This window comes from Gorilla gorilla, chromosome 21 (genome assembly GCF_029281585.2).
Source record: "Gorilla gorilla gorilla isolate KB3781 chromosome 21, NHGRI_mGorGor1-v2.1_pri, whole genome shotgun sequence".
NCBI classification, from domain to species: domain Eukaryota; kingdom Metazoa; phylum Chordata; class Mammalia; order Primates; family Hominidae; genus Gorilla; species Gorilla gorilla.
Genome location: NC_073245.2, coordinates 19,383,454 through 19,408,851, shown reverse-complemented (window position 1 = coordinate 19,408,851; position 25,398 = coordinate 19,383,454). Strand labels below are relative to the sequence as shown.

General features: G+C 39.5%; 1 protein-coding gene across 16 annotated transcripts in view; it reads right to left on the bottom strand.

The window, feature by feature from the left end:
• The window catches only part of PLCB4 (phospholipase C beta 4), a 411,551-nt gene that overhangs the window by 2,750 nt on the left and 383,403 nt on the right, over positions 1 to 25,398 (bottom strand). For 12 of the 16 annotated variants that reach the window (XM_055373236.2, XM_055373235.2, XM_031004924.3 and 9 more), the window contains 7 exons: positions 24,271 to 24,386; positions 20,241 to 20,316; positions 17,925 to 18,100; positions 9,067 to 9,168; positions 4,881 to 4,938; positions 4,358 to 4,444; positions 975 to 1,011 (listed from right to left, as the gene is read on the bottom strand). In XM_055373236.2, the coding sequence (XP_055229211.1) occupies positions 975 to 1,011; positions 4,358 to 4,444; positions 4,881 to 4,938; positions 9,067 to 9,168; positions 17,925 to 18,100; positions 20,241 to 20,316; positions 24,271 to 24,386 (652 nt within the window). The remainder of the gene's footprint in view (positions 1 to 974; positions 1,012 to 4,357; positions 4,445 to 4,880; positions 4,939 to 9,066; positions 9,169 to 17,924; positions 18,101 to 20,240; positions 20,317 to 24,270; positions 24,387 to 25,398) is intronic. The other 4 variants (XM_055373248.2, XM_055373247.2, XM_055373249.2 and 1 more) reach the window with 2 other exon arrangements.

Genomic DNA, 25,398 nt, shown 5'->3' with positions numbered 1-25,398 from the left:
CACCAAAGAATTAAATCTTTCTTTGTAAATTTGGGATGGTTGGTTCCCTCTGCCCAGATATTTTTTGTGCCTAAAGTATAGTAATACTCTAATAGAGAAATGAAGAAATGGAGAAAAATATACAAACATGAAACTATGACACAAACAGTATTCATAAGGGATGACAGTGAAACATTATCAGCACTGGAAATTAAATACTTCCAAGTTCGGTAAATAGTAACAAATGATTCTCTGTGCTTGTTCCCCTTTAGCTTCTGAAGAAAGTATTGACCACGGTGTAGAAGGAAGAATCATAGGACATTACAAGACTATTCCAACAGCTAAGTTCTTGTATGAGTTGGGTGACCATTCATTCTCATTTGTCTGAGGCAATTCCAGTTTATGCCTGTAGTCCTAGATATTACGAACGGAGCTGCCTTTCACTCTCAAAACTATCCTGGTATGGACAATAAATTATATGATCACCTTACTTATGAGGAGTGATTAGGGTCTTTGGCAGATGGGACTTAGCAGAGAGCATGACAAGAGTCATCGTGTAAGGTTTCTACATGCAGAGCACAGCTCCATCATTAAAAACCACCAACCAACTTTTAGCAGGTGCTTTAAAAATTAATTGGAGTCATATTAACATTTGTGAGTGACCTGACTCTGTGACCCTGTCTTAGCTCTGGTCAGTCCAAATGACAGCTGCACATCACTGTTCTGGTTATGTCTTTATTACCATGATCTGTTTCCTAGATCTGCAATAGAAAATACAGGTTCAAATACCCTCAGAAGTAATTCTCTAAAGACTTAGGGCATTTTGGCATGAATATGACATCAGAAATCCAAGCATGGAATAGTCAAGCTTTTAAATCCAAACCCTTCAGATATTAGTTATGACCAGATGTGACTCATAAATGGAGACTGCACAGAGAATACGGACGTAGTCGAGAAGGAAAGCAACGTCTTGCTTATCAGAGTTTCGGTCCTACCTTGCGTTTGGGACACTGCATGACAGGATTTCAAAAGCTGTTTGTACAAAAATAGTAATGTCAAAATTGAGTCATACATACAAAACAAAGAAAATAAATGAATATTGAAGTGAATTTGAAAAATGAATGCAAAACCATATACAGAAAAGCAAAAAGCTAAGGATAAAACATGTACACACCCCTCAGTGACAAACTTTCCCCTAGTTGATCTCAACAGAAAAAAAAGAAACAAAACAAACAACCAACGCCTGTCATTCCCAGACTGTGCCTCTCTTCTGTAGCAGTAAGTGGAGAACCTGGCCTTTAAGCAAAACCTTTTACCTCTCTTTATTAAATGATAGGATTGATGATAAAAATCAATTTTTGAGACTCGAGTGTGTGACAGTAATGGAGTCGTTAATGTTTGAAATGGTACATGTCAAGACAGATGAGATATACTGTGTAGCTGGGAAGTCTATGAAAAAACTCAAGTAGGAAAAACATCCCCAACCTTCAGAGTGTTAAGTGAATAGTTGGCTGACCAAGTAGGCAAGGACATAAAGTGGCTTACAAATAACCTAGAAGGTGAGGATCCAGAATCAGGACCAAAACATACTGACGCCTGGTTTGTTTCTGCCAGTGCCCCCAACACTGGTTTAGCTAATGGACTGAATCCATTCCAGGCCTTGCTTTGGAAGGGGAGATTTGGGACACCGATTAGGAGTAGGGTCACAGGAGAACAGAAAGAAACCTTTGAGGGAAATACTATGGGAGAATGTTTACATTTATCTCTGGCTTAGAAAAAATGTCTTGGGATTTAACAATTATTTAGAAGATTGTTATAGAAGTTTGCATTGTCTGGAGACAAAGAACTGCTCTTGATGATGAAATGTTTACCTGGTTATGAAGGCAGTTATACTACATAGTTCCAGACCTTGCCTTTTCACGAGGAAAGATATGAAGTCACTGTATCTTTTGCACTGTACCCATGACAGTGTTGTACCATACAGAGTAACTGTGAATTGAGAGCTTTCTCACCCTTAAATGCCAAAAAATGTATACTAGAAAGATCTGGGATTGAATTTGCAATTGAACAGGCCATATTTCTAAAGCAAAGCTTAACACAGAAACTCAAGTCCAAATTCTTTGCTTGCCAGAAGCATCAGTATGATATCTTGAATGTCTTTTCCTTGAATCTCATTAAATCTTTATCAGGTCTCAAGCCTTTTCATGTTCTATGCTTTCCCAAGCTTGTGACTCAAAGTGTCAGTCGTGGGTGGTAGACCTTAAAAGACATTATTTGAATTTCTGCAACAAAAAGCCAGCACCCTCCCAATACAATCTAATCAATACAGCTATCACTAATCTAGCAGTTTAATGCAAGAACTCTGGTATGGCTTGAATTAGCCATGTATTAGGACAAAAGCTCAAACTGATTTTTAAAAATTATGTACTTCGGCTCCAAAACTAGCGACACAAGATGACTGTATTCTCTAGCTCTGGCATACACCGCTATTGTAGTGATGAGTAATTCTGAGCACATTTACATTCTTTAGTCAAACTTGTTGCTAAGCAACACAATTAATTTCCAAGTAGTTTCTTAATTTAGTTAACTAACACATAACTGTGCCTTACCTTTCACTGTGCCCTTCTTCTAGGGAGAATTTTTAAAAACCTTCTCCAAGGCATCCTTATCCCTACCCATTGTTGAATCACTGAAGTGACTTCTAAAGCTTTGGAGATGGTGACTTTATCCTTATTCATATTCCCATATTTCCCCCAGAAGCACTTTCTGAAAAGTGCTTTAAGAGCAAAAACATAAGCTAGGTAACTTGTACCAGAATGTGATGTGTTTATGAGTTGGTCAAATGAATTGTACCTGTGGAACAATAACCATGTATTGTCCCCTTGGAGTGGACTTGCTTATGAATAGAAGCACTTAGCTGAAAAGGAAATGGGAAACATAACTGGGAAGTATGTTGATGAATAAAATTTCTGTCCACCAAAAAGTAAACAATCTGAAACTAGAAGTCACATTTATCTGTTACCCAATTGCCATACAAAAAAATGATTTTATTTTTTTGTTTTTTTTTTTTTTTTACTTTCTCAAAGGTACTTTTTAGTATAATTCCTACTTAAGTATTCTTCAAGCGGAGTCATTTACTCTGGAAAAAAGTATTCCTTAAATAGGATTGTTTTATAGATGGGAGAAAACAGGAAGGAATAATGTGGCACGAGTACATATTTCATCAAAACCTCTCCGTTTCTAAATTGAATTACCTAGGAATAATAACTTCTATACCAACTACACCTAAAGAATAACATTTGAACTGAGAGTCTGAAATGTAAATGATAACTGAGGGTCTTGTTGCCATAGGAACTAGAGGGATTTCCATTAATTAAAGGTTACTGTAGAAGGCTGATGGGCTGTAGCCCATTTGGAAAGGTGCCCACCTGTACTATGCACCAGATAAAAATACATTTACCTTGGTGCTGGTATATGCCCATTGGCCTAACTAAACAGTTGGTGTTTGGGTAACTCCTTTTTTTTTTTTGAGATGGAGTCACTCTGTCGCTCAGGCTGGAGTGCAGTGGTGCGATCTCGGCTCACTGCAACCTCCGCCTCTTGGGTTCAAGTGATTTTCCTGCTTCAGCCAACTGAGTAGCTGGAACTACAGGTGCATGCCACCAGGCCCGGCTAATTTTTGTATTTTTAGTAGAGACAGGGCTTCACCATGTTGGCCAGGATGGGCTCGATCTCCTGACCTCCTGATCCACCCTCCTTGGCCTCTCAAAGTGCTGGGATTACAGGCATGAGCCCACTGCGCCCGGCCTGGATAACTCTTTATTTGTGTATATTTCTTTATTTAGTGTCTTGTCTTGCAGGGAAAAAGACCAAGACTATGGTATCCACTCATGCTCAGTGATTTGTAGAGTGATGGGGGCTCATGACTTTGGATACCACCTGTAGGCCCCAGGGAGGTTTTTAAACTTCGTTTTCAGATTGAGTTTGAAAATAGGTGGTTTCTCTCATTTGCTTTTAAACATCATATCCCTTGCCTATAGTTTGCAAATTATAAAACTCTAAATGAAAATGGAGAAATACTTCGTAATCTCTTTTTTTCATCCTCTCACTTTTAGTAATTTCATTCTTAGAATTCCCATAATCCCCATAATTTATCCAAATATTCTTTTTTTGGCACAGCCAGATTCTGCTCCTGCTCCCAAAACTGGTACTTTCTTTTCTTTTTGGATATAATGGAGAAAATATAGTAATGGGCAACAAATTCTTCTATCTACCTTTCAATTACAATATGCAAGCCACTGGTCACTGTGGGCCATGGCATGTGTATCCCAAAGCTGGCTAGCTGCCTGCATGTTTTTACTTATTTTAGGTAAAATACCTGCTCATTCTGTTTCTCTAGGAATTCTAGATGTTCAAGCTGGACTTTTTTCAACTGATCCATTTCTTTGGACTGCTTCATGGCAAGCTGCAAAAAAAAAAAAAAAAAAAAAAAATTCTGATAAACTTTGGGTTACAATCTTAAAACAGGGATGAGAGATGACTTGTAACTTTATAATTTAAGTGGAAGAGATAATAATTTTTTTAAAAATCATCTCAAAATTTGGAGAGTTTAAACTCATAATTCTTTCTGGGAAGATCTTTCCTGCTAAAATCTTAGAAAATAATAGAGAACTTACGCATGACTAAACCTGGCTTCATTTTCTGTATAAAATGGTGCCAAATCATTACCTTAAAGATTTTAGTGAGACATTATTTTAGCTTTCAGGGAGCAGAGAAGTTGGAACGTTTAATGTACAGAAAAATCAAATTAAACAAATTAGCTAGAGGTCTGGTGGCTAAGCACGAGTTATTGTTTATAGTTTTTTAAAGGAAGAATGCCAAAAATATAATAAAATACTTACTCTCTTTCTTTCTTCCAGAAACTTTTTAGTGTTGCTGCTGTTTAACTCCCTGACTCGCCTAAAAGCAATGGGCACAAATAATGGTTGGTATGACATTGAATGAAATTAATATTATATCAAATAATAAAGAGCCATATTCCATCAAATTCTCTGGATGGAATTATTGCTTTATTTTTCTAATTTTTATTGCAGTATTTTCAAACATATAATGTCCAGAGAAGAATATTTAAAAATCTGTGTATGTGTCCCTCAGATTAACTGATATTTTTAATGTTTTGCCATGTTTATCTCACATTTTTAAAGGCAATAAACAGTTCCAGATGTAATTAAAGCCCCATTTGTATTCTTCCTGATTCAGTTTTCCTTATTCCTCTCTCCCCAGAGGTTACCACTATTGTGAATTTAGTGTGGATCTTCTCACCCATGTTTTAATATTTTAAACCACATACAGATGTGCCCATGTGTAATATAAGAGCTTCTCAAACTTTCCTGTGCATACCAATCACGTGGAGAGATGAAAAAAACCACAGACTGTTGTGCCTTCCCCTTAGTGACTTTGATCCAGTGGGCCTGGGGTGGGAGGTCTGAATTTCTAGTAAGCTCCCAGGTGATGCTGATGTTGCTGGCCAGACACAGTGGCATCGTTTCCTGTGTTTTCTAAATGTACCCACAGAGTAACATAGTCTGGGTTTCTTCCCATAGCTTACCACTTAGTCTTATGTTTTAGAGATACACCTATGTTCCAGACCACTTCATTATTTTCATTTGCTGTACTGACTTTTCAATTTATGAACAGACTACACTATTTCCTCATTGCCATTAACAAAAATTAGGTTATTTTCAAACAACGCTACAACGATCGGGTGCGTGGGCCCTCTAATACCTGACACAATAAGTGTCTGTTGAATAAACAGATGAGTGGATGAAGTATGGTGCATATCTTCTTGTGCACACAGGCAAAGGCTGCTGTAGGGTGTATACTCAGACTTGCCACTTGGCAGGGTACGAACAGGCTCCTCCTTACTCCAATCCAGTTGTCCCCAGCTGCATTTCCATCTGCAGTGTCTGGGTGTTACCCTTTCCCCATATCTTTGCCCACTCTTAGTACTATCAGACTTTCTGTCAGTTGGATGCTCCTATGGAATGGCATTGCTCATTGTTTTAACTTGCATTTCCCTGACTACTGGTGAGGTAGAGTGTTTTTCATGAGTGAAAAGACCTATAACTCCTTGAACTTCTGTAATTATTGCCAGTCTGTTCAGGTTTTCTCCATTTTCAGTCAGTTTTGGATATTTATATTTTTCAAAGCAATTCTCCACTCCATCTAACGTTTCAAATTTATTGGTAGTTTTTTTTAATAGTAGACTTAGTTTTTCAAAGCGTTTTTCTCTGTAGTTAATTCCCCTTTTCATTCCTAACATCACTAATTCGTGCTTTCTCTCTCTTCTTTAGTCTTGGTGAAAGTTAACTGATTTATTATTCTTTTCAAATAAGCTTTTGTTTTTCTGAATGTTCTCTACTGCATTTTGTTTTCTATTTCAGTATTTTTTGCTTTTTAAATTTATTTCTTTCCATCAGAGATCTTTGGGTTCACTCTGTTTTTCCAACTTCATATTCTCTTTGAGTGGTTAGCTCATTAATTTTCACATCTTTTAAAATATATATGCATCTAGGCTATATTTTTCACCCCAAATATCACTTTAACTACCCTCTACACATTGATAAATAGTGTTTACATTGTCATTCAGTTATAAATATTGGGTAATTTCTGTTAAAATGTCTTCTTTAATCTAAAAATGTAAGTATGATTTTCAGTTTCTATATATCTTTCTTAGTGCTATGACAAATTTTTAAATTTTATTTCTCCTCAGTTTCATAAAGTGGATACAAACATACACACAGTATGGGTTTAGAATATAACTATCATTTGGTATAGAAAAATTATTTTTTAAAAAACAGCCAATTTGTAGATATTTTGGAACCACAAACCACTGGATACAAACTTATAAGAGATAGCAGAGTAGGGTGACAATACTTAGCCAAAAATGTATAGTACTTGGGTGATGGACAACCTAAATGCCCTGACTTGATCACTGGGCATTGTATACATGTAAAGTTTTCTCACGTACCCCCATACAGTTCCACAAATAAAAATAGAAAGTTACAACAAATAAGTACAGTTTTCAAAATAAGATAAATTTTAAGACCCTTGCTAATTAAGTTAGCAGTAACTCCAAATTGAAGATAATTTGACCTCAACCGAGCTAAAGTCTACTTTGTAACATATTTGAAAAAGATGGTAAAAAGCTATTAATTGGCACATTTGTCATGGTTAATTCTATATTTCACTTTGGATAGTCTAAAACAGTTCAAATTAATGAGGTTTTATCATGGCTGGAATATTTGATGTTTTCAAACTGAAGAAGGTGTCATTTCCATGTATATAAGGCCCTTAAACAAAGTTGCTTATCTGAGAATAACATCCAGAGAATGACATCTTTTTCTTTTCTTTTTTTTTTTTTGAGATAGAGTTTTGCTCTGTTGGCCAGGCTGGAGTGCAATGGCAGGATCTCGGCTCACTGCAACCTCCGCCCCTGGGGTTCAAGCAATTCTCCTGCCTCAGCCTACTGAGTAGCTGGGATTACAGGCAGGTACCACCACACCCAGCTAATTTTTTTATATTTTTAGTAGAGGTGAGGTTTCACCATGTTGGTCAAGCTGGTCCCGAACTCCTGACCTCAGGTAATCTGCCCACATCGGCCTCCCAAAGTGCTGGGATTACAGGTATGAGCCACTGCACCTGGCTCATAAAACAGCTTTTCTCTGTTGGACTTTGGCCAAAAGGCCACCTTCTTGCTAGGTATTATTCCCCCAAAAGAAGGAACCCCACTGTCCCTAACTGCTGGTGGCGTAACCCAGGCTCTTGGTTATGGAGCTGATAGCATTTGTATTCTCAGATGTTCCTTGAGGTGGATGATGGGCAGCACAGGTGATCGCTGGGAATTAAGTGCCTGTCCCTTGGGTAACATGACTATTGACAGCTCCTCAGATCCCCTTCACCAGCTGTGTCTAAAGGGCTTGCACTTGGCACCTTCTATAGAGGACACACCAAACCTTCCCCCCACTCTCAGGCAGCCAATGACTGCCTAATATGGAAACACAAAAGCCAGGTACTCTTGCTTCAAAGAGGGACAAATCTGTGGTGCAATTTTTTATTTGAGGTTACTGGGACCCTAGGTGAGACCACATCCTTGCTTAGGGCCTGCCCTGGGCCTTCCTGCTTTCTCACTCCCTTTCTCTGAAGGTCCCTTCCTCAGTGAATCACAAGCACCTCAATTCCTGCCTTGATCTGCTTCCAGAAAACTCACCTAACATAAGGACAAATGAGACAAACGGGATGGGGGCTTTAAAGATGACCCCATGTGAAGGACTACTGAAGAAGACCGCCCTCCTGACTGTTGCTGCTATTCAGAACCGGCCCATCCAGAACGGACTGACACCTGAGCAGGGGAGAGGCTTGCAGAATGACCCAATGGAACCTGGGAAGGATGCTTCAGAATTATATTGATTATAGGCTGGGCGCAGTGGCTCACGCCTATAATCCCAGCACTTTGGGAGGCTGAGGCGGGCAGATCACTTGAGGTCAGGAGTTCAAGACCAGTGTGGCCAACACGGCGTAACCCCATCTCTCCTAAAAATACAAAAATTAGCCAGGTGTGGTGGTGCATGCCTGTAATACCAGCTACTAGGGAGGCTCAGGCAGGAGAATCGCTCAAACCCAGGAGGCGGAGGCTGCAGTGAGCTGAGATTGTGCCACTGCACTCTAGCGTGGGTAATAAAGCAAGACTCCATCTCAAAACAAACAAGCAAAAAAAAAAAAATGAATAAAATAAAAAAAAGAATTATATTATTATGTCATATTTTATGCAACTTTGTTTGTAAAGCAGCACATATATACTGAATGTAAACTAATTTTACTGGTGGTAGTAAGCAACCAGAAAATGTGGACGATTGTTCTACAGTGATAATAACAAATCTCCACTGCAGTTATAATAGCAGAATTCCTAGTCAAAAGCCACAAGTGTTTTGCTGTCTCAGTTGTGTGTGTGTGTACACACATAAAGAAAGTTGAGACTGTGTCCTCAAGTCAATGCCATATTCCTGCAGTGAGCACTCTCAGACTTACCTTTCCCGTTCTGCTTTATTCTTGATAGATTTATCTTGGCTGATGGCTTTGCTATTTTCCATAGAAATCTTAGCCTGGTGTGCTCGCATTTCCTTGCTTTCCCTATGTATTAAAAACAAGAAAACAAACAGGTGGGGGGATGGAGAGTTTGTGTTTAATGGGTAGAGAGATTCACCTGGGGAAAATGAGAAAGTTCTAGAGGTGGGTGGTAGTGACGGGTACACAACAAAGTGAATGTACTTAATGTCATGCACTTAATGGTTACAACAGTAAAGTTTACATTTTATATATATAGACATAATTTAAACATGGAAAAAACAAAAATACTTCTGTTTATAGCAATATGACTAGGCTGACTCCTCTCACTCTTTTTTTTTTTCTTTCTATTATTGAGCTCATCGACTTCTGTATTTCGGAAAAAGGAGGGACGGGACCCCAAGCTGTGTGGATGCTGATCCTTGAGGGGCAGTGGCCACCTAGTGGTGAAGTGACAGTGATGGCCTGTGATGAGGAGACAGTATTTTTGCCCATAAATATAAAGATCTCAGTTTTGCTTCATATTATTTGGGATCAGAGGGGCTGGAAGAGAGAGAGAAAATGTTCGAACCATCACAAACGGCCTTCCTGTTTCTATCAGCCACAGGAATGAAAGAGACTAAATGGTTTCAAGTAAGCACAGGGAATAGCAAAAAAGTAGGTTTGTAGGTGACCAACCACTGTATGTGTGAATGCGTGTGTATGCATGACACACACGCACTAAAGGAATAAAACTTAAAATGCTACATAGTATATTATTACAAAATTTTTTTCTATAACCTATGGAGATCTATTGAAAGCACTGCCTGGAAACCAGCATCCAAGCAGTCAGGTTACCTAGGCACTGCTATTTGCTCTGCATCCAAAGAGATGGGCAATACTGAACTGGAGAGTTGCTCACTCAGCTACCCTAGAGCCACTCCAGCAGGAACATGTATAGAAACTCTGGACACAAGAAGATCACTCTCAGATTTTACCATAACTTGTTAGGAAATTGACCTTTCTGTATTCATTCATTCAACAAACACCAATGACCAAATGTTGCTGACAAATGTCAAGAAAGCAAAGATTTTTAACCAAGAATAATAGTTGTGATCATGAGGAAGAAACACAACCACCAGGGGTTTGAGAAAAAGCTAAAATACTGCTGTTGCTTTGAAAAGTGCTTCTGCCATGGATTTATTTTATTTATTTATTTATTTTTTATTATACTTTAAGTTCTAGGGTGCATGTGCACAACGTGCAGGATTGATACATAGGTATACATGTGCCATGTTGGTTTGCTGCACCCATCAACTCGTCATTTACATTAGGCATTTCTCCTAATGCTATCCCTCCCCCAGTCCCCCACCCTCCGAAAGGCCCCAGTGTGTGACGTTCCCTACCCTGTGTCCAACTGTTCTCACTGTTCAATTCCCACCTATGAGTAAGAACATACGGTGTTTGGTTTTCTGTCCTCATGATAGTTTGCTGAGAATGATGGTTTCCAGCTTCATCCATGTCCCTGCAAAGGACATGAACTCATCATTTTTTATGGCTGCATAGTATTCCATGTTGTATATGTGCCACATTTTTTTAATCCAGTCTATCACTGATGGACATTTGGGTTGGTTCCAAGTCTTTGCTATTGTCAATAGTGCCACAATAAACATACGTGTGCATGTGTCTTTATAGTAGCATGGTTTATAATTCTCTGGGTATATACCCAGTAATGGGATTGCTGGGTCAAATGGGATTTCTAGTTCTAGATCCTTGAGGAATCGCCACACTGTCTTCCACAATCGTTGAACAAATTTACACTCCCACCAACAGTGTAAAAGCATTCCTATTTCTCCACGTCCTCTCCAGCATCTGTTGTTTCCTGACTTTTCAATGATCGCCATTCTAACTGGCATGAGATGGCAACTCTTGTGGTTTTGATTTGCATTTCTCTGATGACCAGTGATGATGAGCATTTTTTCATGTGTCTGTTGGCTGCGTAAATGTCTTCTTTTGAGAAGTGTCTGTTCATATCCTTTGCCTACTTTTTGATGGGGTTGTTTTTTTCTTGTAAATTTGTTTGAGTTCTTTGTAGATTCTGGATATTAGCCCTTTGTCAGATGGGTAGATTGCAAAAATTTTCTCCCATTCTGTGAGTTGCCTGTTCACTCTAATGGTAGTTTCTTTTGCCATGCAGAAGCTCTTTAGTTTCATTAGATCCCATTTGTCTGTTTTGGCTTTGGTGGCCGTTGCTTTTTGTTTTAGTCATGAAGTTCTTGCCCATGCCTATGTCCTGAATGGTATTGCCTAGGTTTTCTTCTAGGGCTTTTATGGTTTTAGGTCTAACATTTAAGTCTTTAATCCATCTTGAATTAATTTTTGTATAAGGTGTAAGGAAGGGATCCAGTTTCAGCTTTCTACATATGGTTAGACAGTTTTCCCAGCACCATTTATTAAATAGGGAATCCTTTCCCCATTTTTTGTTTTTGTCAGGTTTGTCAAAGATCAGATGGTTGTAGATGTGTGGTGTTATTTCTGAGGGCTCTGTTCTGTTCCACTGGTCTATATCTCTGTTTTCATACTAGTACCATGCTGTTTTGGTTACCGTAGCCTTGTAGTATAGTTTAAAGTTGGGTAGCATGATGCCTCCAGCTTTGTTCTTTTTGCTTCGGATTGTCTTGGCAATGAGGGCTCTTTTTTGGTTCCATATGAACTTTAAAATAGTTTTTTCCAATTCTGTGAAGAAAGTCATTGGTAGCTTGATGGGGATGGCATTGAATCTATAAATTACCTTGGGCAGTATGGCCATTTTCACGATATTGATTCTTCCTATCCATGAGCATGGAATGTTCTTCCATTCATTTGTGTCCTCTTTTATTTCACTGAGCAGTGGTTTGTAGTTCTCCTTGAAGAGGTCCTTCACATCTCTTGTAAGTTGGATTCCTAGGTATTTTATTCTCTTTGTAGCCAATGGGAATGGAAGCTCACTCATGATTTGGCTCTCTGGTTGTCTGTTATTGGTGTATAGGAAGGCTTGTGATTTTTGCACACTGATTTTGTATCCTGAGACTTTGCTGAAGTTGCTTATCAGCTTAAGGAGATTTGGGGCTGAGATGAAGGGGTTTTCTAAATATACAATCATGTGATGTGCAAACAGGGACAATTTGACTTCCTCTTTTCCTAAATGAATACCCTTTATTTCTTTCTCTTGCCTGGTTGCCCTGGCCAGAACTTCCAACACTATGTTGAATAAGAGTGGTGACAGAGGGCATCCTTGTCTTGTGCCAGTTTTCAGAGGGAATGCTTCCAGTTTTTGCCCATTCAGTATGACATTGGCTGTGGGTTTGTCATAAATAGCTCTTATTAATTTGAGATACATTCCATCAATATCTAGTTTATTGAGAGTTTTTAGCATGAAGGCCTGTTGAATTTTGTTGGCCTTTTCTGCATCTATTGAGATAATCATGTGGTTTTTGTCATTGGTTCTGTTTACGTGATGGATTACATTTATTGATTTGCATATGTTGAACCAGCCTTGCATCCCAGGGATGAAGCCAACATGATCATGGTGGTTAAGCTTTCTGATGTGCTGCTGGATTTGGTTTGCCAGTATTTATCTTATTGAGGATTTTTGCATCAATGTTCATCAGGGATATTGGTCTAAAATTCTCTTTTTTTGTTGTGTCTCTGCCAGGCTTTGGTATCAGGATGATGCTGGCCTCATAGAATGAGTTAGGGAGGATTCCCTCTTTTTCTGTTGATTGGAATAGTTTCAGAAGGAATGGTATCAGCTCCTCTTTGTATCTCTGGTAGAATTCGGCTGTGAATCTGTCTGGTCCTGGATTTTTTTTGGTTGGTAGGCTATTAATTATTGCCTCAACTTTAGAGCCTGTTATTGGTCTATTCAGAGATTCAACTTCTTCCAGGTTTAGTCTCGGGAGGGTGTATGTGTCCAGGAATTTATCCATTTCTTCTAGATTTTCTAGTTTATTTGCATAGAGGTGTTTATAGTATTCTCTGATGGTAGTTTGTATTTCTGTGGGATCGGTGGTGATACCTCTTTTATCATTTTTTTATTGCGTCTTTTTGATTCTTCTCTCTTTTCTTCTTTATTAGTCTTGCTAGCAGTCTATCAATTTTGTTGATCTTTTCAAAAAACCAGCTCCTGGATTCATTGATTTTTTTGAAGGGTTTTTTGTGTCTCTATCTCTTTCAGTTCTGCTCTGATCTTAGTTATTTCTTGCCTTCTGCTAGCTTTGGAATTTGTTTGCTCTTGCGTCTCTAGTTCTTTTAATTGTGACGTTAGGGTGTCAATTTTATATCTTTCCTGCTTTCTCTTGTGGGCATTTAGTGCTATAAATTTCCCTCTACACACTGCTTTAAATGTGTCCCAGAGATTCTGGTATGTTGTGTCTTTGTTCTCATTGGTTTCAAAGAACATCTTTATTTCTGCCTTCATTCCATTATTTACCCAGTAGTCATTCAGGAGCAGGTTGTTCTGTTTCCATGTAGTTTTGCAGTTTTGAGTGAGTTTCTTAATCCTGAGTTCTAATTTGATTGCACTGTGGCCTGAGAGATAGTTTGTTGTGATTTCTGTTCCTTTACATTTGCTGAGGAGTGCTTTACTTCCAATTATGTTGTCAATTTTAGAATAAGTGTGATGTGGTGCTGAGAAGAATGTATATTCTGTTGATTTGGGGTGGAGAGTCCTGTAGATGTCTATTAGGTCTGCTTGGTGAAGAGCCGAGTTCAAGTCCTGGATATCTTATTAACCTTCTGTCTCATTGATCTGTCTAATATTGACAGTGGGGTGTTAAAGTCTCCCATTATTATTATGTGGGAGTCTAAGTCTCTTTGTAGGTCTCTAAGGACTTGCTTTATGAATCTGCGTGCTCCAGTATTGGGTGCATATATATTTAGGATAGTTAGCTCTTCTTGTTGAATTGATCCCTTTACCATTATGTAATGGCCTTCTTTGTCTCTTTTGATCTTTGTTGGTTTAAAGTCTGTTTTATTAGAGACTAGGATTGCAACCCCTGCTTTTTTTTTTTTTTTTTTTTTGCTTTCCATTTGCTTGGTAGATCTTCCTCCATCCCTTTATTTTGAGCCTGTGTGTGTCTCTGCATGTGAGATGGGTTTCCTGAATTCAGCACACTGATGGGTCTTGACTCTTAATCCAGTTTGCCAGTCTGTGTCTTTTAATTGGGGCATTTAGCCTATTTACATTTAAGGTTAATATTGTTATATGTGAATTTGATCCTGTCATTATGATGTTAGCTAGTTATTTTGCCCATTAATTGATGCAGTTTCTTCCTAGCCTCGTTGGTCTTTACAATTTGGCATGTTTTTGCAGTGGCTGGTACCGGTTGTTTCTTTCCATGTTTAATGCTTCCTTCAGGAGCTCTTGAAGGCAGGCCTGGCAGTGACAAAATCTTTCAGCATTTGCTTGCCTGTAAAGGATTTTATTTCTCCTTCGCTTATGAAGCTTAATTTGGCTGGATATGAAATTCTGGGTTGAAAATCCTTTCTTTAAGAATGTTGAATATTGGCCCCTACTCTCTTCTGGCTTGTAGGGTTTCTGCTGAGAGATCCGCTGTTAGTCTGATAGACTTCCCTTTGTGGGTAACCCGACCTTTCTCTCTGGCTGCCCTTAACGTTTTTTCCATCATTTCAACCTTGGTGAATCTGACAATTATGTGTCTTGGGGTTGCTCTTCTCGAGGAGTATCTTTGCGGTGTTCTCTGTCTTTCCTGAATTTGAATGTTGGCATGCCTTGCTAAGTTGGGGAAGTTCTCCTGGATGATATCCTGAAGAGTGTTTTCCAACTTGGTTCCATTCTCCCCATCACGTTTGGGTACACCAATCAAACACAGATTTGGTCTTTTCACATAGTCCCATATTTCTTGGAGGCTTTGTTCCTTTCTTTTTACTCTTTCTTCTCTAATCTTTTCTTCTTGCTTTATTTCATTAATTTGATCTTCAATCACCGATACCCTTTCTTCCACTTGATCGAATCAGCTATTGAAGCTTGTGCATGTGTCACGAAGCTCTCGTGCCATGGTTTCCAGCTCCATCAGGTCATTTAAGGTCTTCTCTACACTGTTTATTATAGTTATCCATTCATCTAACCTTTTTTCAAGATTTTTAGCTTCCTTGCGATGGGTTTGAACATGCTCCTTTAGCTCAGAGAAGTTTGTTATTACTGACCTTTTGAAGCCCACTTCTGTCAACTTGTCAAAGTCCTTCTCCATCCAGCTTTGTTCCATTGCTGGTGAGGAGCTGCAATCCTTTGGAGGAGAAGAGGTGCTCTGGTTTTTAGAATTTTCAACTTTTCTGCTCAGGTTTCTCCCCATCTTTGTGGTTTTATCTACCTTTTGTCTTTGATGTTGGTGACCTACAGATGGGGTTTTGGTGTAGATGACCTTTTTGTTGATGATGATGCTATTCCTTTCTGTTTGTTAGTTTTCCTTCCACTAGTCAGGTCCCTCAGCTGCAGGTCTGTTGGAGTTTGCTGGAGGTCCACTCCAGACCCTGTTTGCCTGGGTATCACCAGCAGAGTCTGCAGAACAGCAAATATTGCTGCCTGATCCTTCCTGTGGCAGCTTTGTCCCAGAGGGGCACCCACCTATATGAGGCGTCTGTCGGCCCCTGCTTGGTGGTGTCTCCCAGTTAGGCTACACGGGGGTCAGGGACCCACTTGAGGAGGCAGTCTGTCCGTTCTCAGAGCTCAAACGCTGTGCTGGGAGAACCACTGCTCTCTTCAGAGCTGTCAGACAGGGATGTTTAAGTCTGCAGAAGTTGTCTGCTGCCTTTTGTTCAGCTATGCCCTGCCCACAGAGATGGTGTCTATAGAGGCAGTAGGCCTTGCTGAGCTGCAGTGGGCTCCACCCAGTTTGAGCTTCCTGGCCACTTTGTTTACCTACTCAAGCCTCAGCAATGGTGGATGCTCCTACCCCAGCCAGGTTGCTGCCTCACGGTTCGAGCTGACTGCTGTGCTAGCAGTGAGCCTGGCTACATGGGCGTGGAACCTGCCAAGCCAGGCACAGGAGAGAATTGCCTTGTCTGCCAGTTGCTAAGACCTTGGGAAAAGCACAGTATTTAGGCAGAAGTGTCCTGTTTTTCCAGAGACAGTCTGTCACGGCTTCCTTTGGCTAGGAAAGGGAAGTCCCCTGACCCCTTGTGCTTCCTGGGTGAGGTGACACCCCACCCTGCTTTGGCTCACCCTCCTTGGGCTGCACCCACTGTCCAACCAGGCCCAGTGAGATGAACCAGGTACCTCAGTTGGAAATGCAGAAATCACCCATCTTCTGCATCGATCATGCTAGGAGCTGCAGACTGGAGCTGTTCCTATTCAGCCATCTTGGAATGAAGCCCATGGATTTATTTTTTAAAGTATTTTAGTAACTAGGTCATGATCTCTTCAAATGACTTCCTAAGCAATTCAAGAATTAGTATATTTTGTTTTTTCCTTTCAGATAATGCCTACTGTTGTGAGCTAATGTTTTTCTCTTTATTCAACAACGTAAAAGAAGATTAGACAAGTGCCGTGCTGTATTCCGTGAAGTATCTTCGAATAAGGGTATGCACCTAAAATCTGGCATTGTAGCAATCATCAAAGGCAGAATGATGAACACAACTTTCTGCATAGTAAATCAAGAGCATTTATAAGGAAAAAAGAAAAGACAACTTCTAATCCTATAGGATGAAATAGAATGCTTTAAAATGCATGGAGGTACAGCACATTATCCCACAGAAAATGGAGCATGGGAGACCGCATTTAGTTGCCTCAAACGAGAATGGGAAACCACGGCAAAAACACTTTGTTCTTGTGGCAGTATCTGCCACTCCAAAGTAATGTTGGGAATTTGGGCATGAAGCCAGATAATTTATGCAGTTGGCATTAAACACATTTTTTTGTTTGATTTATTTGTATAATGCTTCTATTTTCTACTCTTGTTGTGTCTCAAGAGACCCTAACTGTGGCATACGGTAGGCACTAAGTGAGAACCAAGCAAGCTGCAACCGCGCTATGATAAAAAGATGTAACAAACACCAACCTTCTTCTGCTCAGGGATAAGTCCAGCTCATGGCTTGCAGTATGTCAAATGCAATATTCACTTTGCTGAAGTGGGCACAGGCCAAAATAAACTGATACTTTGCTGTTTTTTAATCAGCCCTATCTTTTCAAAATTCACAGAAGTTCTAACACTGTAAGGAAGGGAAATGGAGACTCTCTCCACAGGTAGCTATTAAATGATCAGAACCTGGTCACTCTAGGAGCTCAACTGATTGGTCTTTATCTCTCTGTGTGTCTTTTCTTCCTAAGAGACTCCAGATCATTCTCCAAAAGCCAGTTCCAGCCCTACCATTTTGAAAAGTCTCCATGACCACTCTGAAAAGGTAGATCTCCTCTGAGCTGGATGCCTTTAGTGCCCATGACATTTTAAAATATGTGTCATATGCTACTTTGTTATCTGACTTAACTTTTCATATGGGTGTTGTATCTTGCCAACACCTGTAAGCCCTCTGATGGCAGGGGCCATTTCTTTTTTCAAAATAGAGATGGGGTCTTGCTATGTCTTGAACTCCTGGGCTCAAGTAATCCTCCTGTCTTGGCCTCCCAAAGCACTGGCATTACAGGTGTGAGCCACTGCACCTGGCCCCTGGTGGCCATTTCTTATAGCTCATCTTGCTCATAATCAGCCATATGATGAGATACACAAAAGAGCTACATGTTGTACATCAAATTGATTTCACTTATTACCTTGGCTTTCTTATACACACAAAATCGGCTTTTGTTTTTACATATTAGATGTTTACTCTGGAGATGGCAATTCCCCCACCTGTCATGGGACAGTTTCAGCTGCTGGGTTTGCTGCTCGTGGGCATTGATGAGTAGCTTTTTCAGCAGCTCACACTGCTGGCTGAGGTGCAGGTCTCGGATTTCTTGCTCCTCAGCACTGTGGGTATTGATCATTTCTGACCATTCCTTTGTGTGCTGTGCTACAATCTCTTTGACCTGTTTGGAAAAAAGGGGACGGTGCCATTGTAATCCTCATAGGTCAGGTATGAACCCAAAAGCACAACATTATTCAGGTATTTCAGATTCCTCCCACCAACTTAATTGGTGAATCATGAGACACCTATAACCACCAAAAAATAATATGTATTAATCAATGGGAAGCAGGAAGTTATTGCTTATCAAAATAAATCAATTGCTTTGGCTCTGAATAGTTAACTGTGAACCCTTATTTTACTGCCTCACTTAGCAACACTCTGTTTTGTTTTTTGTTTGTTTTGTTTTTTTAGAGAGTCTGCCTCTGTTGCCCAGGCTGGAGTGCAGTGGCATGATCTCAGCTCACTGCAACCTCCACCTCCTGGGTTCAAGCGATTCTCCTGCCTCAGCTTCCCAAGTAGCTGGGATTACAGGTGCGTGCCACCATGCCCAGCTAATTTTTGTATTTTTACTAGAAACAGGGTTTCACCATGTTGGCCAGGCTGGTCTCAAACTCCCGATCTCAGGTGATCCACCTGCCTCGGCCTCCCAGAGTGCCGGGATTACAGGCGTGAGCCACCACACTCAGCCAACACTCTGATTTGTGTGGGCCTTAGGCTCTTTTACCAATTCCATCAGGATTCTCTTTATCACCTTATGTTTCTCCAGCTTCATGTCCACAAGCCCACACATCTGAATAGAGAGCTGTGTGTTCTTTTATTTCTGGATCATGACTTACTGTGTCAACCCTGATAGACACTAGGGTAGAAAGTCCTCCCCACCCAATATCCAAGTTCTTTGCAGTGGGGTTTTGCAGCGCCTCTTGTCAAGAGCTGGAGTCTGTTTCTCCAGCTCCCTGAAGGTGGGTGACCTGTGACTTGCTTTAGCCAATGAGATAGTAGCAAATGTGATGCAAGCAGAGGCTGGAAAGTACTTGCCCTTCTGCTATGCTGGGATCCCTGTGGCTACCCTCTGACTGAGCCTGTGCTAGCCTGCTAGAGGTTGATAGATCATGTAGGAAAACAACCAACAGCCAGACAACTGCCAGATACATAAGTAAGGCCATACGCCCCCTGCTGACAGTAGATACACAAGTGTCTCCAGCCAAAATCAGCAGAAGTATGGCCCAAATTTCTGACCCACTGAATTGTGACCTAATAAACTGTAGTAGTTGTTTCAATGTGCTCTTCTTTGACACAGTTCATTATATAGCAAAAGCAAACTGATACTGTTGCCAAGGCTTTTCTTATTGATGCCAAGCATCTAAGAATCATGACAGTTTGCACAACTACTAATTCTCAAACATTCCAGTTAAGAAGAGAGAGAGTGGGGAATAACTCTTAAAGACACATGCCTTACTGCCTCTATAGAGTTCATGCCCTACAAAATATACAGCTACCAAGGAGAACATCTTGAACATCTTGCCTGCTCCATGCATGCAGCAGGGCCATTGGGCCAGATGACACAGCTGCATATAGATAGATGAGGCTGGCTGGTTCAACCACAGCTATTTTTGGGAGGTTTCTTTAACAGTTGTTGTTGTTTTTTTTTTCTTTTTTTTCCTTTTCATTTAAAAACTATTATTGCTGGAAGAATTGTTTTCGTTCTTAACTGGGACTTAACACTTAGTTCTCCAAATGCCCACAAAGTTGATTAAAGTCTCTCAAGCTCGTATTTTCTCCTGTCTTTAAGAAAATGTGAGTAATTAGGCTTCCCTTTTAGATTATCAGCTCTTAATTTTTTCTCATCCCAAATTTCCATGCAAAATTAGGATGGAGTAAGTATCACCTCCCAATTTGGGCGGTTTTCTGTCCTATGTTTAATGTTATTTCTATAGGGAAGTATATTCTGTATTTTATATAATATTTCCTTTTAGTATCTTCATTTATTGTTTTCCTTGATGCCTCTGAGGCAGGCAACGTAAATATTGTTAGCATAGTTCAACAGACAAGACAAAAGAAGATGTTCCATGAAATGGCTCTTCTTAAAGCCAGTGAGTCTGAGGCAAACATGAACCCTGGGCTCCCCTGACATCCCAGATCAGCTGCAGGCTACTAGACCAGCTCTGGGCTACTGTTATTTCTGATTTACACTAGGTACTCCTTCTAAAAAATTACAAAGTGTCTTCTGCAAGTCACTGCTGTAAAAATGGGCATTTTCTTACCTTAGATTTGTGATCTGATGTCAGCGTCTGAATTTTGATTTCTGTTTCTTTTTTCATTTCGAGACAATTACTTCCCCTGAAAATGGAAAGTTAGTTGCAAATGCATGCCAGAAATTAGATATTTTCCCATTCCCATGGGTCTTTGCTACAAAGCTTTCTGATGAAGATAATATATTCATCAAATATGAGATGTCATGGCTCATTGGGCAACACTGGTCTTTCTAGTAATAGATTCACACCTTACAAAATATTATCTGTTTCATGATTACTCAATTCAACCACTACACAAAGAGGCACTTCAAACCTAACAATTATTTCATTGTTAAGGGGCTGTTGTCAGTTTCCATTTTGGTTCCTGTTTTTCTTCAAGCTATTTTTCACTTATTCAATAAAATATTTGGGATGAAAACTGGAAAATAGGTCCTCAGACTTGAAGTGAATTTTTCATTCTTCCATTTCGTTATAAAGCCAGATTTTTGTCTTTTAAATATGCCAGTGAAGGAGAAAATAGCAATCCTTGGCACCACAGGGCAATTTTTGCTTCTTATTCTATTGTGAGTAGGAAATATATGCTAGGCGAGTGCCCAGCAACTATTACTGCTTATTTCAGTGATTATGTCTTCCTTTTGGAATATCCACATCACTGCTGAAACAAGAACAGGTCCTGAGCTTCATCTTCAGCATGTATACTCTAGGTTATTATAGCTCAAGTCACAATGCTTCATTATAATATAATTCCAAGTTCCTCTGAGAGAAGCATTACCCTAAAAATGCGAGGTCTTGCATCAAATCTAGCACTTCTCAATGGCTGGCACTGAGCAAGTTTCTTCTCTCTTCTGTTATTCAATAAGCTTGCAGCACTGCCGAAACATTCCCGTGACTTAATTCTAGACAAATCTTTCACAGTAAATGCAATGAGAGGTTTTATTCAACACTCTCATCTGAGGGCATAAGGGCATGCACTTGTAATATTTATTTGAAAAATCAAGATTTTATTTTCCCCTTTCTAGTGCATCAACCTTCTTTATATTCGGGCTATGCAAAATAATTTCTGTAATTTAGAATTTTCCCAACTTTAGCTTCTCTTTCCTTGTTCCCCCATTCATCTTTTTACCATCACCTTAAAGATCCTTGAGTGGAAAGCATATGAGAGGTAGTCATTAGCCAAAGCTGGAAGCACTTAAATAAAGCTTCCCTTTCCCAGGTCAATCTTTCCTTTCAGCTGAGTAGGTAAGAGTAAGGGGAAACCTTTCATTTGTTTCAAAAATAGATCCTGCATGAGAAAGCTCCAAGGACTGTCACAGTTTCCCCTTTCACTAACTTTTTAGCAACTCAGTTGCAGTTAAAAGTCCAGGGAGGCTGGGTGCAGTGGCTCACGCTTGTAATCCCAGCACTTCAGGAAGCCAAGGTAGGCAGATCACTTGAGGTCAGGAGTTCGAGACCGGCCTGGCCAACATGGTGAAACCCCGTTTCTATTAAAAATACAAAAAATTAGCCAGCATGGCAGCATGTGCCTGTAGTCTCAGCTACTCAGGAAGCGGAGGCAGGACAATTGCTTGAACCTGGGAGGCGGAAGTTGCATTGGGCCAAGATTGTGCTACTGCACTTCAGCCTGGGCGACATAGCAAGACTAAGTCCAGGCAACCTTGATACCATGGTCAATATTAATGATGAGAAACTCTCCTCAGATACGGCTTTCCAGAAGAAAGTATCTGATGTCTGATTTTGAGGTAACTTTTAATGTATTGCTAAGATTCTACTGTTTAGAGTACTTGGAAATGCTCTGTGTGAAGAGCCTGGTAGGAGCGCTGCGTTTGACAGCAGAGGCTCAGGAAGAAATCTACAGATTAGACTTTTCCAGTCTCATCTACGTTTAGGATAAAACAGGGATTTATTTGCTGAGAGACCTCCAAGAGCACTCAATAGCCTGTTTGGGGGGTTAAGTGTCACACCAGGGACACTTCTAATAACTACCAAGTTTATAATAAATTACATTTTGATCCCACATTATCTTTGAGAGTAAAAACAATCATGAGGTAAAGATATATTTTATCAATTTTTTAAAAATTTCTAAAGGTAGCACTCATGATTGATTGAATCAGAAAACTGTAATATTATTTTTAGCAAAGAAATTTACTCTATGGTGCTTGGATCTGAAATCTCCTTAATAAAAATTTTTGGTTTGGTTAAGCCAAAACTGTGTTTCTAAATACACCGATCCACAAAAATGCATGAAACATTTTTTGAAAAGGTATCTTGTAAATACAAATAACCTTATTCTTGGAGAGTACTATAAAGTCATCAACAATTTGCTCCTTGGTATTAGAGTCTGTCTACCATCAGTTTCAATATTATAGCCTAAAATGTCATTAAATATGAGAAATTAATTTACAAAAAAGAAATAGGCCAAAGCTGATGTGGTTAGAATCTAGAAGAATCACAGCTCCTCAAAACTTACTGTAATCACTACCAATATTGCCACATGAGCTCCGAGGTGGGTGACTCACTTACTCACTTAAAATACAGATCAAAATGTTTTCTAAGCAACAGGCACATTTCTGCCTCAATAATACACAGTGAAACCTACAGGGAAAACAAAAGGCAGATGATACATAATAACAGATGCTCAATAATCAGTGCCTGATTTGTATTTTTCTGAAAAATACAACTTTAATAAAAATGAGGTTACCTCTCAAATAGTGAGGCCTGATACCAGGGCAGGCATTTTAGTTACCCACCATTTACTCCTCAAGCAAATTACATTGGTTTCATGTCATGAACTTAGATCTTGGGATCTGAAATTTCAGCAATATGAACCAATGTCCAAGAAAATTATAACTAACATAATCTGTTCTGTTTTCAGAGTTTAGTTTTCTAGGTATATCTTGGGTGACCGTTAAAACAAAAAATAAAAAACAAAAACCAAATGCCAAAAAACCCAAGTAGGAAAAAGAAATCTCATTCTCCCTTTCTCTTGTGCCAAAGGTTGTGGAAAACTAGAAGACATCAGCAGAGATTGAAGGAAAGAGATAAAAACCAGAGGGAATCCATGGAGAAGGTCAAAGGCAGGAAAAATAATTTCTCAGATAAATAGAATGTATGCGTGGTCTCATGGAATTTTCCCCAAAGTATTTATAAAGGGAAAAAAGTAATCTGACAGTGCAGAAACCTGTCAGATACCAGCTTAACCAAGTCATCCAGGTTAACATCACCAATAATGGGACATATCAATGCCACACCCCCATCCCCCCAATATCGTGGACTGAGAAGGAAGCAGCATTGTTTCCATGGTGTGCTTGCCACAAATGCATAACCTCACTCTCATCATGAGAAAATATCAGACAAATCCAAAAGAAGAGCCATTCTACAAAACAACTGACCAGCTCTCTTCAAAAGTGAAAGTCACAAAAGACAGGGAGAGATTGAGGAATTATCACATACTGAGATGACAACTAAATGCTATTTAATTTTGGAGGTGATCCCAGAGTGGAAAACAAGCACTTGTGGAAAAACTGGTAAAATGTGAAAAATCACTGTGGCTTGGTTAATGGTATTGCACCACGGTCAATTTCCTGGTTTGACAACTGTACTATGATTATGTGAGATGTTAACATTTAGGGAAAGTGAGTTAAGGGTATAAGGGAACTCTGTAGTATTTTGGAAACTTTTCTGTAAATTTAAAATTAGTTCAAAATCAAAAAGGACAATCAATTCTCAGAGTAAAGAGGTATTTTTTCAATTATTTGAGGCTAAGATTTCTTTCTCATATTAGAAATAATTATGATGAATTAAAAGATATCAGAATCTCTGCTGAGAACCTTCCCCAAACCAGAAGCTACATCCACTCATTGACCTGTTATGATGTTAGAGCATTTAAAATGAATGAGTTTCTTACTTTCCAGGAATAATTTTATATGATGAAAATCAAGTCAACACTAAGTTCTTCCTTGACCTAAACAGCAGCAAAACTGTGGGAAAAGACAAAATATAAACATAGAGAAAGTCTTCAGAAGGAAATAAACAGTATTACCCCTTCTTCTTCATTGCCTTCTCTAGGATTTTCTCATGAGTCGACTTCTCTTTGTCATACTGTGCCACAATTTTGTCAACTTGCGTGCAGTGTAACTTCTGCATGGTACTGTGTTCCTGAACAAGAAGGATTTGCAGTTATGAATTGGACTCTTAGCATGGCTCACACCATATAGGGCTGGCATAACTTTCACCAGCTTCCCTAGAGTCTTCATTTAGAAAGTCAAGGAATAACTAAATCTGAGAACGGTACAGGTTCCAGATCTCCCATTCAACACCGGTTTTTTTGTCCAAGGGCATTCCCAACATGGGAGTCTCTAGCCTCAGTCTAGTGAACATGCCCAGTTCAAACGCACTCCTGCTCAGCAGTGGGTAGTGCCAATCATCTCGAAGTCCTTTCTTCTACATATACACATCTCTGTAGTATTTCCACCCATTCATCTTTGTTCTGCTGTTTGAGACATGAAATTAGCCTACTGCCCCTTCCACACATTGGTCCTCAAACATGCAAGTTCAGCCACCATGTTTCTTCTCTTGTATATGCTAAATGTAACTATTCATCATGTGACATGGTTTCTAAACACCTGCACATTTTGGAGCTCTTGAATGCCATTATTATATAATGAGAGGCATCACTGTGTTTGTCACCATCAGCCGAATTTGAATCTACATCACTTAATATTTTCACTGGCTTACTTATCTAGAAGCAGTTTATGAGGATAAAGTGTTTAGGAGCTATGGCCTTCTGTTTTACAGATATTTAAAACATTTTCCCATCTGCTTCACGTAACCACTGAAATTGGGGCTGCAATGCTTTGGAAAGTAGGTATTTCAATATAAACATTATTTCTTCCTGGACAATGAAAAAGGCATTTAGCTACAGCCAATAACTTATATGAAATCAGATTTCTTTAGCTGCTCAGCCTCCCAAGCACAGAGGAAATCAGTACAATCAGAAAGTTCCAACTCTAAATGATACTTGATGTTATAGCCTAATCTTACTCTTGAGAACCAGAGAAATGGGATGCTATTCATGACTGGAATGGGTGTACATGTTGTTCAGGTTATATAACCCCTCTCACCGTCATATTTCCTTTCACTTATTGAAGAAAAGAGTGCCTTAATTTAA